The sequence below is a fragment of the Schistocerca serialis genome, chromosome 5, assembly GCF_023864345.2.
Source record: "Schistocerca serialis cubense isolate TAMUIC-IGC-003099 chromosome 5, iqSchSeri2.2, whole genome shotgun sequence".
Classification (NCBI taxonomy): Eukaryota; Metazoa; Arthropoda; class Insecta; order Orthoptera; family Acrididae; genus Schistocerca; species Schistocerca serialis.
The window spans coordinates 96,711,244-96,727,430 of NC_064642.1; the positions used below are offsets into that span (position 1 = coordinate 96,711,244).

General features: G+C 41.6%; 1 protein-coding gene across 1 annotated transcript in view; it reads right to left on the reverse strand.

Annotated features, from left to right (window-relative positions):
- Positions 1–12,945: 12,945 nt before the first annotated feature.
- The window catches only part of LOC126481768 (uncharacterized protein DDB_G0286299-like), a 29,241-nt gene continuing 25,999 nt past the window's right edge, over positions 12,946–16,187 (reverse strand). The window contains exon 4 of the mRNA XM_050105722.1: positions 12,946–13,813. Within this exon, the coding sequence (XP_049961679.1) occupies positions 13,156–13,813 (658 nt within the window). The 3' untranslated portion in view covers positions 12,946–13,155. The remainder of the gene's footprint in view (positions 13,814–16,187) is intronic.

Below are 16,187 nucleotides of genomic sequence, written 5' to 3' on the forward strand. Positions count from 1 at the left end.
ACAAGGTGGGGGGTACAGAGAAGCTCCAACGAAGTTTTCAGTGGATTGATCGAATAACTCAAGGTAATTCGAGAAGAGTAAAAAGAATATTCGGAGATATATCAAAGCTTTAGTAGATTAAATAAACGAAGACATTAATGGAAAGAAAACTAAGAAATCGTATAGCAAAATTAGATTGTTCGAAGATCGACCAAGGCAAAGTGAAAGTCTGGAGTGGAAGAGTGCTGACTAACAAGAGAAACCTAAAAGATGGTACAGATATTTAAAAAAAAAATAAACAACATGGAAAACGATAGAGTAATTCTCTCGATTTTCACCAGACCGGAGCTGCTGACCGCGATTATCTCCTCCCAGACTTGCAAAAACTTATAAAATACGTAAAATAGCTACATAATTTGAAAAGTTGTAGAAAATACGAGGGTTGGAACTTAAACAGTGGCAACTATTTATTCACAACCGATACAAAAGAGTTACATGTTTGCACCTGTTATCCTTCAAAGTAGTCACCAGCGTAGTGTAGAACCAGTTGCCAGCGATGTGGAAGGCGTAGTATACCGTTAGCAGTGCCTGTTGTGTTGATAGTGCGAATGGAGCGGTCTACTGTCTGTCGAATCTCTGGAACAGTCCTGAAGCAAATGCCACGAAGTGGTTCCTTCATGCGGCGTTTAGAGTATGTTATTTACAACAGCAAATATGTTTTTAGAAAACACCCCCTGGAATGCTGTTTGTGACTGGAAGCATGACAGGTCAAATCACCAGATGGACGTACAAATTTGCAGGTAGGGTGCTTGGGATAATCACTACAGTGTTCCTACTGTTATAGGAAATCACACCCCAGACCGTAACTCCAGGTGTAGATCCAGTGTGTCTAGCACGCAGAGTGGTTGGTTGCAGGCCCTCAACTCGCTTCCTCTTTAAACCGAGCCATCACTCGCACCGAGACAGAACCAGATTTAATCAGAAAACATAACAGATCTATCTTAACCCTGTCTCCAATAAGCTCTCTCTCGGCGCCACTGAAGTCGTAAATGACGGTGGTTTGGGTTCAGGGGAATGCACGCTATAGGGCGTCCAGTTCGGAGCTATCCTTGAATTAACCGATTTGTAACGCTTCATTGAGTCACTGTGGTGCCAACTGCTTCTCATATTTCCGCTGCAGATGCAGTACGATGGGCTAGAACCGTTCGCCGAACACGATGGTCGTCCCTCTAGGTAGTGCCAGGTGTTCGGAGCCCGGTCTTCTTGACCGGCCGGAGTGGCCAAGCGGTTCTAGGCGCTACAATTTTTATAGCATGGCGGAAGGAACATCGAGCTCCTTGCAACTCTATTATACAACTTGTTCACAGTCAGTGAGATGTTGATAATGGCGTCTTTGTCGCCTAACAGACATATTGACTTACTTCGACTCACCTCGATCAATCTCGACGGAAACTAACGCTCACGACCGATAGAGAGTGTATTTAGAGAAAACGTGATTTCAATAGACATCTTTTTCTGATGTAGAAACATGTCTACAAACTTTCGTTTACAGCTCCTTCTTGGTTCAAATGGCTCTGAACACTACGGGACTTAACATCTAAGGTCATCAGTCCCCTAGAACTTAGAACTATTTGAACCTAACTAACCTAAGGACATCACACACATCCATACCCGAGGCAGGATTCGAACCTGCGACCGTAGCGGTCGCGCGGATCCAGACTGTAGCGCCTAGAACCACTCGGCCACTCCGGCCGGCTCCTTCTTGATGTTGCGATACTTGTTTGTTTGTTTGTTTGTTTGTTTGTTGCCGTCTGTATATTTACTACAAACGGCTACAACTGTTTAACGCATAGTAATAAGTCGATAATAAGTACAGACAATGTAAAAGAAAGTTCATTTTTTTATATACTTAATAAGTGTTCTATAAATTCCTTTTGCTCACAAGTGACTATCCATTTCACTTCGTACCTTCTGAGTATTTGTGAAGTCATCAGCACGAACGCATTAGAAACGAGCATTTGGAATTGTGGATTTTTTTCCCGTCAAAAAAGCACACACACACACACACACACACATGAGATCTTTCACAAAATCCCATAAAAGATCTCATGGGTGTCAGGCGCGGAGATTTAGATGATCAATAGCAGAAAACAGCGTCATTTACAGTATAACGGATCCAACAGTTCGGAAGACATAATTTTAAAAAAGTGTTAACCAAACTCCTTGTCCGATGTAGGGGTCCTCCATCTTGTCGGAAGATGAAATCCGTAAAATTTGTATCAAGATATGGCATCAGCCACCACTCAATGATGTTTTGTGTTCATACATAAGGCCGCCCGGTACTTTTTCCTGTGCAAGAACAAACTTCAAAGTGGCGATGCACCTGCTAAAATTCTTGGCATTTGAAGGTGCTTGATCGTGCAACTGACGAAATCTTGTCTGTACTGCGATAGTAGAACGACAATTATTTAAGCCTAAAATGCAGAATGCTTTGCATACTGTATCCGCTATTTTCACTCTTGGCATGGAACTTGTAACTGTACCCATCTTAGACTTAGCTTGGTTTTTGTTCATGCACATGGAAATCTGAAGCTAATGATTTTGCCCTGAAATTCGGCACCAAAATAATAATAGTAACCGGATAACGTTAATGTGAATTGGAAGCTCGTTTGGTAGGACACCAAGTTACTCACAAATGCACAACAGAAGTGTGGCACATGTCTCTTCCAAGACGGAATCAGACAGAAAATCTTTCACTTTAGAATAAGTAACTGTCTAAATAAATGAATGTATTGCAAAGTCGTTGAAAACTGTTCTGATACAAAGTCCTGAAAGATGCCTCGATGTGACTCAAATAAATACATGAAAAAGTGCATGAGGGTGAAATTTATACATGAAAAAGTGCATAAGCCTGACCTTATCATACAAATTAAGATAATATTCCGTTCACAGGTAACTACTCTGCGAGCAACTACAAACTGCGTCAGGAACTTACCTTATGAAAAAAAAGAAACCTAAAAACTAAATACTCGTCTTACCGGATCCCAGAGTGAAATGGGTTGGTCAGTTGTCAGATTAGATTACGCTGCTGGGAGAGCCGAGGCTGAGATTCGTTTTTAAACACACGGAAAGTAGATACTGTCACTGCTTGTGACAGACATGTTAAGTTTATTTCATTACTATAAAGAAAAGGTTCCAGTTACGGTTAACTTTAGAGATACAATGAGAGTACATTCATTTTCCTAAGGTTAGTTACCAGCCACCTCAAGGAATGAAAGTAAATCTGGAGTTCTGGTAACGATTGGCCTTCTGCATAACAAAACAACTTGAAAATTGAGTATCTGAATCCGTGTGGTCTCCCTTTGAAATATACTGGTGTGCAAAAACTCAAGAACGAAAGTATTTTTTGTGTGCCGTATTACTGCCTAGTAACATAGCTCGATGAAACTTGGACCATGTGTAGAAAGAACTGCGACCTCACAGAACAAATATGTAACTGATAGAAATACACACTGAGACGAACAGAAATGACACTTTTACTCATCGACAATAATTACACAGACGTCATCGCGATTTAAGATGGACATTACAAAAGGCGGAACATGGTTCTGAATAGGGTGATCACCATGTTCGGCAGTGCATGCTCCACAACGAGCTGGCCATAAGGTTGGTAAGGAGTTCTTGTGGCAGGACGCTCCTCCCATCCACCAGAGCGGTTGACTGCTGCTGGATGGTCATTGGTGCGTGTGGACGTGCGTCAACACGTCTCCCCAACGCATTTCGCACTTACTCGATGAGATTTAAGTCGGGGGAACAGGTAGGCCAGTCCATTCAGCAAATATTCTCTCATTCCAAGAAGAACTCCACCCACGCTGTTCGATGCGGTCGCGCTTTGTCATAAATATAAACGAAATCAAAATCGAATGCGCTCCTGAAAAGACGCGTTTGGGGAAGGAGTTTCACAATAATATTAATTGGTGAGTGTACCGTGTGGAAAGCACGCCCATTCAGTATTATACTTCGACACACCGTGACATCTGGACCACAAAAATGATAGTGTTCGACAACATTCCTGCGTACATTACATGTTCCCACCTCTCGCCATATGAGGGCACATGATACACCCACGGACACTGACGAAGATGACCGTTTTGATGGCCCAGATGTTTCGTTTTTGTGGATGACCATGAACGATTGCATCGAAATGCGCAGGTGGAGGAGCTCTTGGAACGAGAGGATATTCGACGAATGGACTGGCCTGCCCATTCCCTCGACTCAAATCCAAGGGAGCGAGCGTTGGATGCGATAGCGTAATGTACTGCAGCACGTCCAATCTGCTGGCAAGAATCACATGCGAGTCTAATACCTCTGGCAGACGCACGTCCGCGAACCTCTCACTAAGTTAAGTGATTGAAATAAGAGATAATCTAGTTAATATTACGTTTTAGACTAGTGCATTTACTTCTTCGCTAGGCTATCTATTGAAGGTTTCGCTTTTCTGAGCGTATTTGGATCGAAAAGAAAGTATTTCGTAAGAGCCGATACTCGTTAATTTTGTTTACATTTCGTGCGAGTGTAGCTCTTTATTTTTTGACTAGACTTAGCGGTTCAAAGTTAAATTAATTCGTATCTGTCGTATAGAGTTTAGGTAGTTAGTTAAAACTCTCGAAAGTAAGTTTAAAAGTTTGTTTATATTAGCGTTTAGTTACGTATTACTACAGGCTACGAAACTTCAGTGCTCTTGTGCCAAGTTATTCCCTGCTTTTGTTAAATTTTTGTATAAATTTTGCTATCAAAGCATGAGTGACAAACATGGTGGTTGCCATAGAAATCTGAAGGAGGGGGAGTTCTGTCAAGACTGTAGGTTATGCTTTCATTGGGGCGAATGTAGGGCGAGGAAACGGCAGTGTATTTTATGTAGAAAGGGCAGAAAAATCTCTGAACAGGAAGCAAAAATTTGTGTCCTTAAGGTTGAATCAGAAAACGCGAATTTGGAATTGTGTAGCCTACGGGAGGAAAAAGAGACGGGGTGCTGTAGCAAGCAAAGAGCGACAAAGGTAAACTACGGAATAAAAACTTTAGAAATTCAGTCAGTAAATCAGTTTGGCTTGCTATCTGAAGTAGTTGTGGAAGGGCCTCATCCAGATGTAGTTGAATGTAGCTTGAAACAGAATATTAGGATAGAGGGAAAAGACAGGTCGGGATCAAATCAGAATAGGGAAAGAAGAATTCTGCTTCTTGGTAGCAGTCGTGGGAGGGGTGTAGGCCAGCAGCTTCAGGAAAAATTAGGTACAGGGTACCAGGTTACAATTTTTGTGAAACCAAGTGCTAGCCTTAGCCAGGTGACAGAAGACTTAGGTCAGCTATGTAGGGACTTTGAGAAGGAAGATCAGGTAATTATACTTGGGGGGAGCAGGAAACAGCCTGGCTACGAATTCAAGATATAGTATTAGGAGTGACCTGAACAAAATAGGATCATTAACTGGGCACACAAATGTGGGGTTTGTGAAGGTCTTTCAGCGCCATGATCGGCCCTGCGCAAACACTGCTGCAAGGCAAGTTAACACTGAGCTGAACAGGATGCTCCAGACACCGGCAAAATCTCATATAAGTGTTGTTCCAATTTGTGCTATTGATACATGGACATACACTACACATGGCCTTCACCTAAATAGGAAGGGGAAAGATAAGTTAGCTTCTCTACTAGCAGATGCTGTAAGCGGAGCAACAGTCACACAATTGATGACCCCTGTGGTTAATGGGACCAGACTGACAGGTTTTTTAGGTTAAAGCCAAAGTCCAGACAGACAACAATCAAGAAAAATAGAATAAAAGAAACTTCATTTACACAAAATAGGGATAAAGCTAAGCGTGGTATCAACTTACTTTACCAAAATATCAGGGGAATAAAAAATAAAGTAAATGAGCTATTAGTGCGTTTAGATGATCTCAAAAATAAGGATGAAAGTGATGTAATTTGTCTATCTGAACACCTTGTAACTGTGAAGAAGATATTAAAACAATATGGAGCAGCTACAGCTGATGTTCTTAGTCACACACATCTGTAACGCATCACTAACTCAAGGTATTTTCCCAGACTGGTTAAAATATGCCATTGTCAAGCCTCTCTACAAAAAGGGGACACCACACATGTCAATAATTACCGAACAGTATCCCCGCTTACAGCATTTTCAAAAATGGTCGTGAAAGTAATGTACTCAACAGTGGTTAGCCATCTCAACAGTAATGGGATACTTATTAAATCATAGTTTGGATTTAAAAACTGTTGTTCTGCTGAAACAGCAGTATACAATTTCACTGCCCACATAATGGAGTCTTTAAATAGTAAAATGTCATCAATAGGAATTTTCTGTGACTTATCTAAAGCATTTGATTGTGTGAACCGTGACATTATGTTGCACAAATTACAATTCTATGTTATAAATGGAACAGCATGTGAGTGATTTGGGTCATATCTACAGAATAGGAAGCAAACAGTTTCTTTATAAGGTTTAAGTGATTTAAGGAAGTTTCCCACGTCATATAACTAGGGTGAAATTACATTAGGTGTTCCACAGGGTTCGATCATGGGTCTCCTTCCATTCTTGATATACGCGAATGACCTTCCTTCTTATTTGAAACAAGAGGATAAATTGACACTGTTTGCTGATGATATATGCATCATTATTAATCCAGTAAAAAAACTCCAATAGAAAATGATACAAATAATGTCTATGGAAAAGTTATTGATTGGATTTCTGCTTATGGGCTTGCTCTGAACTACGAAAAACACAGTACATCCAATTTTCTACTGCAAGGAGTACAGTTCCTTCTATATATGTAACACATCAACAGAATCAGTAGCCGGGGTAGAGGATACTAAGTTTTTGGGTGTACATTTAGATGAGAATCATTGAAAAATTCACATTTTGGATTTTCTAAAGCGACTAGGTTCAGTAACTTTTGCAATGAGAATAATTATTAAGTTTGAGGATACAGAAATTAGCAAGCTAACATACTTCGCATACTTTCACTCTCTGATATACGGAATACTATTTTGGGCTAGCTCAACACTTAGGCAAAAAGCATTAACTGCTCAAAAGAAAGTGGTTAGAATAATGTGCAGGCCTCATAGTCGCACATCTTGTAGGCGTTTGTTTAAAAGGTTAGGAATTCTTACAACAGCCTCAAAGTACATTTTCTCAGTAATGAAATTTCTTCTCAACATGGACCAGTTTAAAAACAACAGTGATATTCATGATTATAATACCAGTAGAGAGAAAGACTTACACTATCCTCTACTTAACACTGAACTGGCACAGAACAGGGAAAATATGCTGCTGAAAAACTTTTCGATAAATTACCAGATGAAATAAAATGTCTGAAAGACAGCAGTAATAGTTTTAAAAATAAATACAAATCATGTCTCCTTGACAACTCCTTAAATTCCATAGATGAATTCTTGAATAGGAATAAATAAATCTATAGTTACAATATATGCGTTTTGTGCCGTTTAAGAGAATGGGGTAAGTAATAAAAATTTTAAGCTCCTTTTTTTAAAAAAAAACGACAACAAAAAAGACCCTTGATTCATGTGTGCATTTTGTATGCACCTGACACGTTCCACATCATAACGGTTACCGTGAGATTGATCAATGGAACACGTAACTAACTAACTAACATACAGAAGAACGGAAAAGGAAATTGAGGATGTGTTAGATGACAATCAGTTTAGCCGGCCGAAGTGGCCGCGCGGTTCTGGCGCTGCAGTCTGGAACCGCGAGACCGCTACGGTCGCAGGTTCGAATCCTGCCTCGGGCATGGATGTGTGTGATGTCCTTAGGTTAGTTAGGTTTAACTAGTTCTAAGTTCTAGGGGACTAATGACCTCAGCAGTTGAGTCCCATAGTGCTCAGAGCCATTTGAACCATTTTGAACAATCAGTTTACATTTGGGAAAGGTAAAGGCACCCAGATGCAGTTCGCACATTGCGCTTGGTAGTGAAAGCAAGATTGAAGAAAAATCAAGGAATGCTCATAGATTTTCCGGTCTAGAAAAACCGTTCGATAGTGGAAATGGTGCAACGTGTTCGAAGTTCTGGGAAAAATTGGAGTAACCTACAGGGACAGACGGGTGATATACAATGTGTACACCGAGCGGGGTGGCGCAGTGGTTAGACACTGGACTCGCATTCGGGAGGACGACGGTTCAATCCCGCGTCCGGCCATCCTGATTTAGGTTTTCCGTGATTTCCCTAAATCACTCCAGGCAAATGCCGGGATGGTTCCTCTGAAAGGGCACGGCCGACTTCCTTCCCAATCCTTCCCTAATCCGATGAGACCGATGACCACGCTGTCTGGTCTCCTTCCCCAAACCAACCAACCAACCAACAATGTGTACAAGAGTCAAGAGGAAACAATAACACTGGAAGACCAAGAACGTGCTCGGATTGGAAAGGGTATAAGAGAGGGATGCAGTCTTTCGTCCCTACTGTTTAACCTGTACATCGCAGAAGCAATGACGGAAATAAAAGAAATGTTCAAGGTTGAAAGTAAAATTCAAGGTGAAAGGATACCAATGACAGAATTTGCTGATGACTTTGCTATCCTCAGTGAAAGCGAAGAATTACAGAATCTGTTGAATGGAATGAACGGTCTAACGAGTACAGAATATGGATTGACAGTAAACCAGAAAAACACGAAAGTAATGGGAAGTAGCAGAAATGAGAGTTGCGAACTTGACAACAAAATTGGTGTTCACGAAATAGACAAAGTTAGGGAATTCTGCTGACTTGGATGCAAAGTAACCCAACACGGACGAAGCAAGGAGTACATAAGAAGCAGACTAGCGCAGGCAAAGAGGCAATTCTTGGCCAAGAGAAGTCTACCGGTGTCAAAGGCCTTAATTTGAGGAAGAAATGTCTGAGAATGTGTGTCTGGAGCACAGCATTGTAGGGTATTGAATCTTGGACAATAAGAAAACTGGATCAAAAGAGAATCTAAATGTTTGAGATGTGGTGCTATAGAAGATTTTGAAAATCAGGTGGGCTGATGAGATAAGGAACGAGGAGAATAGACGCAGAATCGGCGAAGAAAAGAACATATGAAAAACATTGACAAGAAGAAGGGACAAGATGATACGACATCCGTTAGGCATCAGGGATTAACATCCATGGTACTAGAGGAAACTGCATAGGGTACAAACGGTAGGGGAAGACAGAGATTGGAATACACCCAGCAAATAATGTAAGTAATCGAGAATATAGGGTGCAAGTGCTACCCTGAAATGGTTGGCGCAGGAGAGGAATTCTTAGCGGGCCGCATCAAACCATTCAGAAGACTAATGACCCAAAAAATAAAACAAAAGAAAGGAAAATCCTTCTAAGATGTCATGTTTTCGGTTTTTCAACAAAATATATTGTGCAGTTAACAGCTGACGAAAGGTAAAAGTGTGTGCACAAGTGGGACCCGAATCGGGATACTTGCTTTTCGCCGACAATGTGTCACCACTCATGCCGTAAGTACATGCCTGGGAGACCGATGCAAGGGATCCACCAGTCACCTGTAGTTCCTTTCCACATACTCGAACATCAGACATGTCTTCTTAGTAGTTCTAATTCTGTGTTTAGGTCTAATATTGGCAATGTTATTACTCCAACGAGGTCGCGTTGTGCGTGGATCTACGTGGAATTTGAGGTTACGGAAAAGAAAAACTGGTGACAAAGCGTGGTCGGGACCCGGTTTGCAGCTCATTTCGGAACATTGCTACGACTTGTAACAGTTGTTTACCTGATGCTACTTCGTAAAACGTCTATTCCGGTAGAAATGATGGCTTCAAGGCGCTTACCTGTCATGGAAAATAAATCTATTTTTTGGAAGACTCGTAAGTGCAGACCGGGCGTTACTTCATGTTGTACTGTATGTTAAGGTTTCGTTCTCTCCCGTACCTGGATTAGACATCGGAAGAAGACGTTCTTGTACAGCTCCTGAAGAACATTCCTAGACTCTACCTCGACAGTACGTTCTTGACGTATTCTATTCTAACGATACTTACAGACTCTTTCTTCGGCTGTCTGAAAGTTTATATTTTTCTTCTTTTCTGTTAGACTTTCTCGCCTGTCAAACATGTCTGTGGCCATTCTCTCTACTTTTCGCTGTCTACGTTCTGTATGAGTCCTACATGATTTGGATCACCTACACTTGAGAAGTATTCAGGTATAGGACATACGAGTGTGTTTTACGCAATCTGTTTTATAAAGGAAATGCGATTTAGCAGTATCCTACAAGTGACAAAATATTTGTATGACTTCACTGACTTTGGCCGCGTATCATTAACGTTGGAGACAAAAGCTAACACGGTTTCACGTTTCGTGAAGGTAAAATTCCACTTTTCTGGTTTTGTATTGTTGCTGACTGTTTCAATTCCTGCCTCGTCCATAAGTGTCAGGACACCGAGTGTTTTCTGCTTGACAGCCTTGAATATGATCAAAATTACTGGGGGTTTTGAGACAGATCCAGCGATAATATTTTGCTACGGTAATTATCCACTGCTTCACGCTTTACCCTTTCCTTAGCTGAGCGCGTTGCAATTAGTATCTGCGTAATAGTGGCTTTAGATATTTTGTTTTCAACCTTTTATGCGGTAGGCGGCGTTAAGATGCTTTCTGATGTCTCTATACAGAAGGGTATTTGTGGGATACGTACAAATTTTTATGAGCTTAGACGGCTACTGTTTCAACATGAGCAACAGTTTCTATATTTGTTGACTGGCTGAATCAAATAATTCGTGTCTAAGGAATGATGTAACCTCCACTTTATTCTTTTTATTGAACGTGTGGACTTTTCTGCAGTAATACCACAACCATTTTGGGATCCTGTATCCTTTTCCAGTCTCATTCCCACTCCCCCAAAGAGGGAATATGCGTAATACCAGTGATTTACACCAATTTAAAATGCTGGTTTGATTTTGTCTTTTCTGGTTATCTGGATACGAATACACCGAAGATTTCTTTTGCAGCAAATTAGTAATTTGTACTAATTTAAGCTAATGTTCTGACATTGTTTACGTTGGGCCTCACCAGTATGCAGAATGAAGGAAACATGTTGGATTAAAAGTTAATGTACCATCACAATTTGTGCGCAATACAAACTACAGGCACAGAGTAGGAATAAAATTGCTATTGTAATTATGGAGTAGTTAACGATTAAAGTTTCGATATTTCTGGCCGTCAAGAGTCAGCTACTTTCATGTTTTCAAGCTAAAAATTGTTTGTGTCCCTAACAGAAATATGACATGATGATTTTTCGCTCAGAATTAAGCATACTCATATTTTAATTGGTATTAGTTAATGGAATTGTAATTACGACTATATAGAAATGTAAAGTTTCACTCGTACAAAATTTAATTGTTTGAATCTAGGACTTTCATTCAATAAAACTAATCCCTCTGTTCACCTCAAAATGCTAGGGTGATCATCCTTTTAGTAAGTAAAAAGGTATATGCAAATCAATGAAATATATTGTTACAGTGGCCCTAATAGAAACAGATTCTTCCCTGTCTTTGTATGAAATTATTCACTTTTCATTCATGTAAATTTCTATGTAATTTGGGAAGATGTATGTAAAAATTTTAATTGTATAAATCTAAAAATTTAATATGTAACAATGACAGTTTCTGTTTAAAACCATATAAATAGAGGCGATTTGTACACCGCCATAGGGCAGTCTTAAGAGGTCAGTCTTACGTCAGTCATGAGACAGCGTTAAGTTAATTTTACACATGTAGTTTGCCGCCGAACATCTAGCGTGCGAAATAAAACTCTTTGTGAACAAGAAATACTGGAACTTATTTCAATCATTGCATGATTCCCGTGTGATGATGCAGTAACATCAAGAGGAACCTATGGCAGCATTAAGAAGCAGCACCCCGGATTACACAAGATACGTGTTATTTATTTGGTGGAGGATATCCGTAATATGACGTGGTATATTGTTTTTCTTGTGTTAAGCAACGATACACATCTTAACATTCACAATACAAAAACATTTTCGCCACGTTATATTACACAGCTTATATTTCTAGCTTAATATAGCGCAGTGCTAATTCTTGCTACAGCAGAATCGTAATAACTGAGGCTTTTGCCTGTGTGAGCATCCTCGAAGAAGTCAGGTCAGTTTGTTACCAGAAAGTGTGATATTTTTCCCTTATGGTAGAATTATGTACCGATACTTTTTAACCTACGCAGTTTTCATAGGAAGCATTTAGAACTGCCCCTAAATAAATTTTACATCTTTCTCCATCTATCAAATTGTTTTCCCAGTCAGCTTTTGAGTGATTACAATTTCCAGCAAAGTGAAAAAAATGAAATGAATCGAATGCATGAAATTATGTGACTGCAAGCTACATCATCGATCCATTCATTTCGTTTGAGTGTATTTAACTCATTTCATACATATCCCTCGCGGCAGAGTTTGTAACAGTCCTGAACTACCGTTACCTAGTAACGTTTGCGGTGTTACCCAGTGAGAGAATCTACTGTTGTACAATTCTGAAACCATAAGTACAATATAAACATCAATGACAATGAAAGTTTGCCGGTTGGTGTGGCCGAGCGTTTCTAGGCGCTTCAGTCTGGAACCGCGCGAAAGCTACGGTTAGGCTTAAGTGGTTCTAAGTTCAAGGGGACTAATGACCTCAAATGTTAAGTCCCATAGTGCTCAGAGCCATTTGAACCATTTTTGAAAGTTTGAATCACGCTGCTCAGATAAAAGGATAATCAGGAAATAAAAAGTTACTGGCGGGTAGAATGTATATTTATTTACAAATCAGCGATTTTCACTGTACACAGAACAGATCGCAGGCTCTGGTGGTGAGGATAAGGTCACACCAGGGTGCAGGCGACACTCGAACGGACACATCGAAGTCCACTCTCCACCACGTCGCTCTGCGACCGGCTTATGAGGCACTCTCTTTCCTCCACGCTTCCTGTAAGTCTCTCACGTTGATCGTGTGAATCACTTTGGTGAATCCTTTGTTAGAAACTTTCCAGTGGCGTGTGCGAGTCCGGTGAGGGAACTGAGAGTCGTCGGATTCGGTGTAGGCGTTGCGCGGAGGGGTTGGCAGCAGCTTCTGGTTGCTAGGTTACCGCCATTGCGCCTCCGGCGAGACTCGGACGGCGCTACGGGGTTTCGGTCTTGGCTTGTGCTTCTCCGCTGGCGCTGTCGCCTTCAGCTGTCTGGCTCTGGCTTTTAGTTGTCTTGTTGCCGCTAGCAGCCGCTGCCGTCTTCTCTTTCTCACTCTTACTATCGGCTGCCTTCGCTTCGCTAGGAGCTGCAGCCTTTTCTTCCGCGCCTTCAGCTGTTTGGCTTTCAGCTTCCTTCTCGCTGCCAGCGGCTGCTGCTGACTTCTCTTTGCCACTCACAACATCGGCGGCCTTCCCTTCTCTCGTGGCTGCAGCCTTTTCTTCCTTTCCTTCCTTGCTGCTTCCCGCCTTGGCTGCATCACCCTTACTAGGTCCCTCGGTATTCTCTTCCTTGCCGCTGTCGCTTACAGTCGATTCGCTTTTGCTAGGCTCTGGCTTCTCCTCTTCTTTCTTCTCACTCTCGCCACTTGCACTACTCTTTTCTTTCTTATCACCGTCTCCTTTGTCTGTCTCGTCTTCACAGTTCTTCCCATCCTCTTCCTTGTCCTGTTTCTTCACGTCACCCTCCTTGTTGTCGGCGTTGCTAGTTTCATGTTTATTACTGTTTTCATTCGGTTCTACTTTGAGCGCTTCGTATTGCTTTTCTTGGATCGGATCTGCCTTAGGATCCAATAAAGCATCGTCATAGTCGACCCTGAAATCAAACAAGCAAGATTTACTGTCTTTTCATACTAGAATGAAAATAATAATGTATAACCGAAATCACTTGAAGAAAATATAAAAGGAGAGATTTATTTACGACGTAAGTGGTTCGTGAAATCTACAGCTACATCTAAATCTGTACTCTGCAAGCCACTGTTTAGTGCATGGCGGAGGGTACGTCACATCGTACCAGTAATTAGGGGACATGATAGCCAATAAAAGTCTCTTAGAAGAAAGTTGAAGCAATCCTTCATATACCCTCCTATCGAATAAAATCAGACATTACAGCGCTTAAAGGAAGAAGTCGCATTACATCAAGAATTGTTTAGAACAAGCAGCGATATTTTATTACATATAACTTTGTAATATGAGTAGCCACAGCTCTTGAAATGCACGGTAAACTGAACTTGAATAAAATCCCGCAGCACCTATCACATGTTGTGGTCTTCCATCGTACAATAGCCGCTCCGGTCTTACGGTGATCCTCGCCAGTTTAGAACACAGCCGACTGCTTCCTGTGTGGTATCCTCGCAGCAATCAACTGCAGGATATGTAAATTTCGTGTACTGGTTTATTTGGACACAGAAGTTATGTTAGGCGGTTCATTAATCTGTTTCCTGGTGCTAGGGTTTCCTTTATCAGTAGGGTTGCCTATTATCTGATGTTCATTCTCCGTTTTTTCTGATTTTTGGTGTTTTAAGCAAAGTTTATATCTTATAAGATTTTTAATAGTTTGTTCTTCATCTGCATTCAATTGCAACTGGGAGCACGTGTGGGCCCAACAGCTTCATTACTTTCTCGCTTCCGAATTTTTATTGTGGCATAATTTTAGCCTCCTGGGGGTTTTTAATTTTGTAGAAACGGGGCTGGTTAATATGTTATGTTCCTCGGACAGACGCTGCATTGATGGTACCGTCTTTTATGCTTCTTGTATTACATTTTAATCATATTTACTGCATTAACTACGGTTCTTTTTGACATAGCGCCTAATGCCCTGCACTATTTGCCCCAATCCTCTGTCGGTTATTCTTTGTTTATGACTTATCCTCTTCTTGGCATATCATTCTGTGTCTACGAACAATTCTTCTACGTGTCATTATTCTAGTGGAGACGCTGGGTATTGGAACTTGTGATAGCGCACATTATCGACGACACAGTGGCTCCCATCAGGCCACGACAGAGCCGCCGTTTACATGGCGAGAGACCCGAGTTCGAGCCATAGTCAACAGATCGCCATCGATCGGAGACAGAAGAAGAAGAGGACGTTATGATGACAGCAACTGTGTGCCACCACATCAGACATCCTTCCGTTTTCTCTGGTGACGATTGCCAAAATCCAAACAAGTGGCTGAAGGTATATGTGCGTATAGCCAAATTTAACAAATGGGATGACACTGTGTGTTTGGCTAACGTATTTTGCTACTTGGAGGGCACTGCCAAGCAATGGTATGAGAACAACGAGGAGAAGTTCAAAAGCTGGGAAGTATTTCAGGTGGAACTGCGCAAGTTTTTCGGCGACACACAAAGACAGAAATGCAAGGCTGAAGATTAATTAAAGTGCAGGGCACAGCGTTCAGGAGAAACTACACAATCCTACATTCAAGATATCTTGGAGCTGTGTAAAATAGTGGATCCTAGAATGAAGGAGGAAGATAAGGTTGCACATCTCATGAAGGGTGTTGCGGAGGACATGTATCAAGCCTTACTCCTGAAGGAGGTTTCGACAGCAGACGACTTCATAAATTGGTGCCAGTGTATCGCGACAATGCATCAAAAAAGAATTAAACACAAGAAGTCTGAACGTATTCCAAACGTCGTATCGATGTCTGTGATGGAGGAAGGAACTGATTCTCAAGTGTTCTTCGTCAGACAGTGAGGAAGGATGTTCAGAAGGCACTTGGATTGCACGGAGAACAAAAAACCGAGACGCTTCAAGAGGTCATACGGGAGGAAGTGGAACAGACATTGAACCCAATCTCTCGTCCTTCATTTCCCTTTAAAACGGTGAAAAAGTCAAGACCCAGGCGAAGTTACGTTCCTGAAATGCCACATGAACAACCTGTTTGGGCACCAAGGAAGACTGACGTCTGGAGGACCCAGGATAACCAACCAGCATGTTTCCCTGCGGACGACCGGAACTTGTGGTGCGCTATTGTCAATAAATGTGGCGGATATTTGACGACGCCCGCGCCAGAAGACAGCAGACCGATCTTAGATGACGCCAATTCCGGGACGACAAAGATGAACAAGAGATGTGGGTGCAGGACGACGTAGGTCACCGTCGCCGCAAGCTAGCCGCTGGAGAGGACGCTCCCCAACACGCCGATCAAGGTCTCTAGCGCCGTTTAGAAGCTCCAGCCAATCAC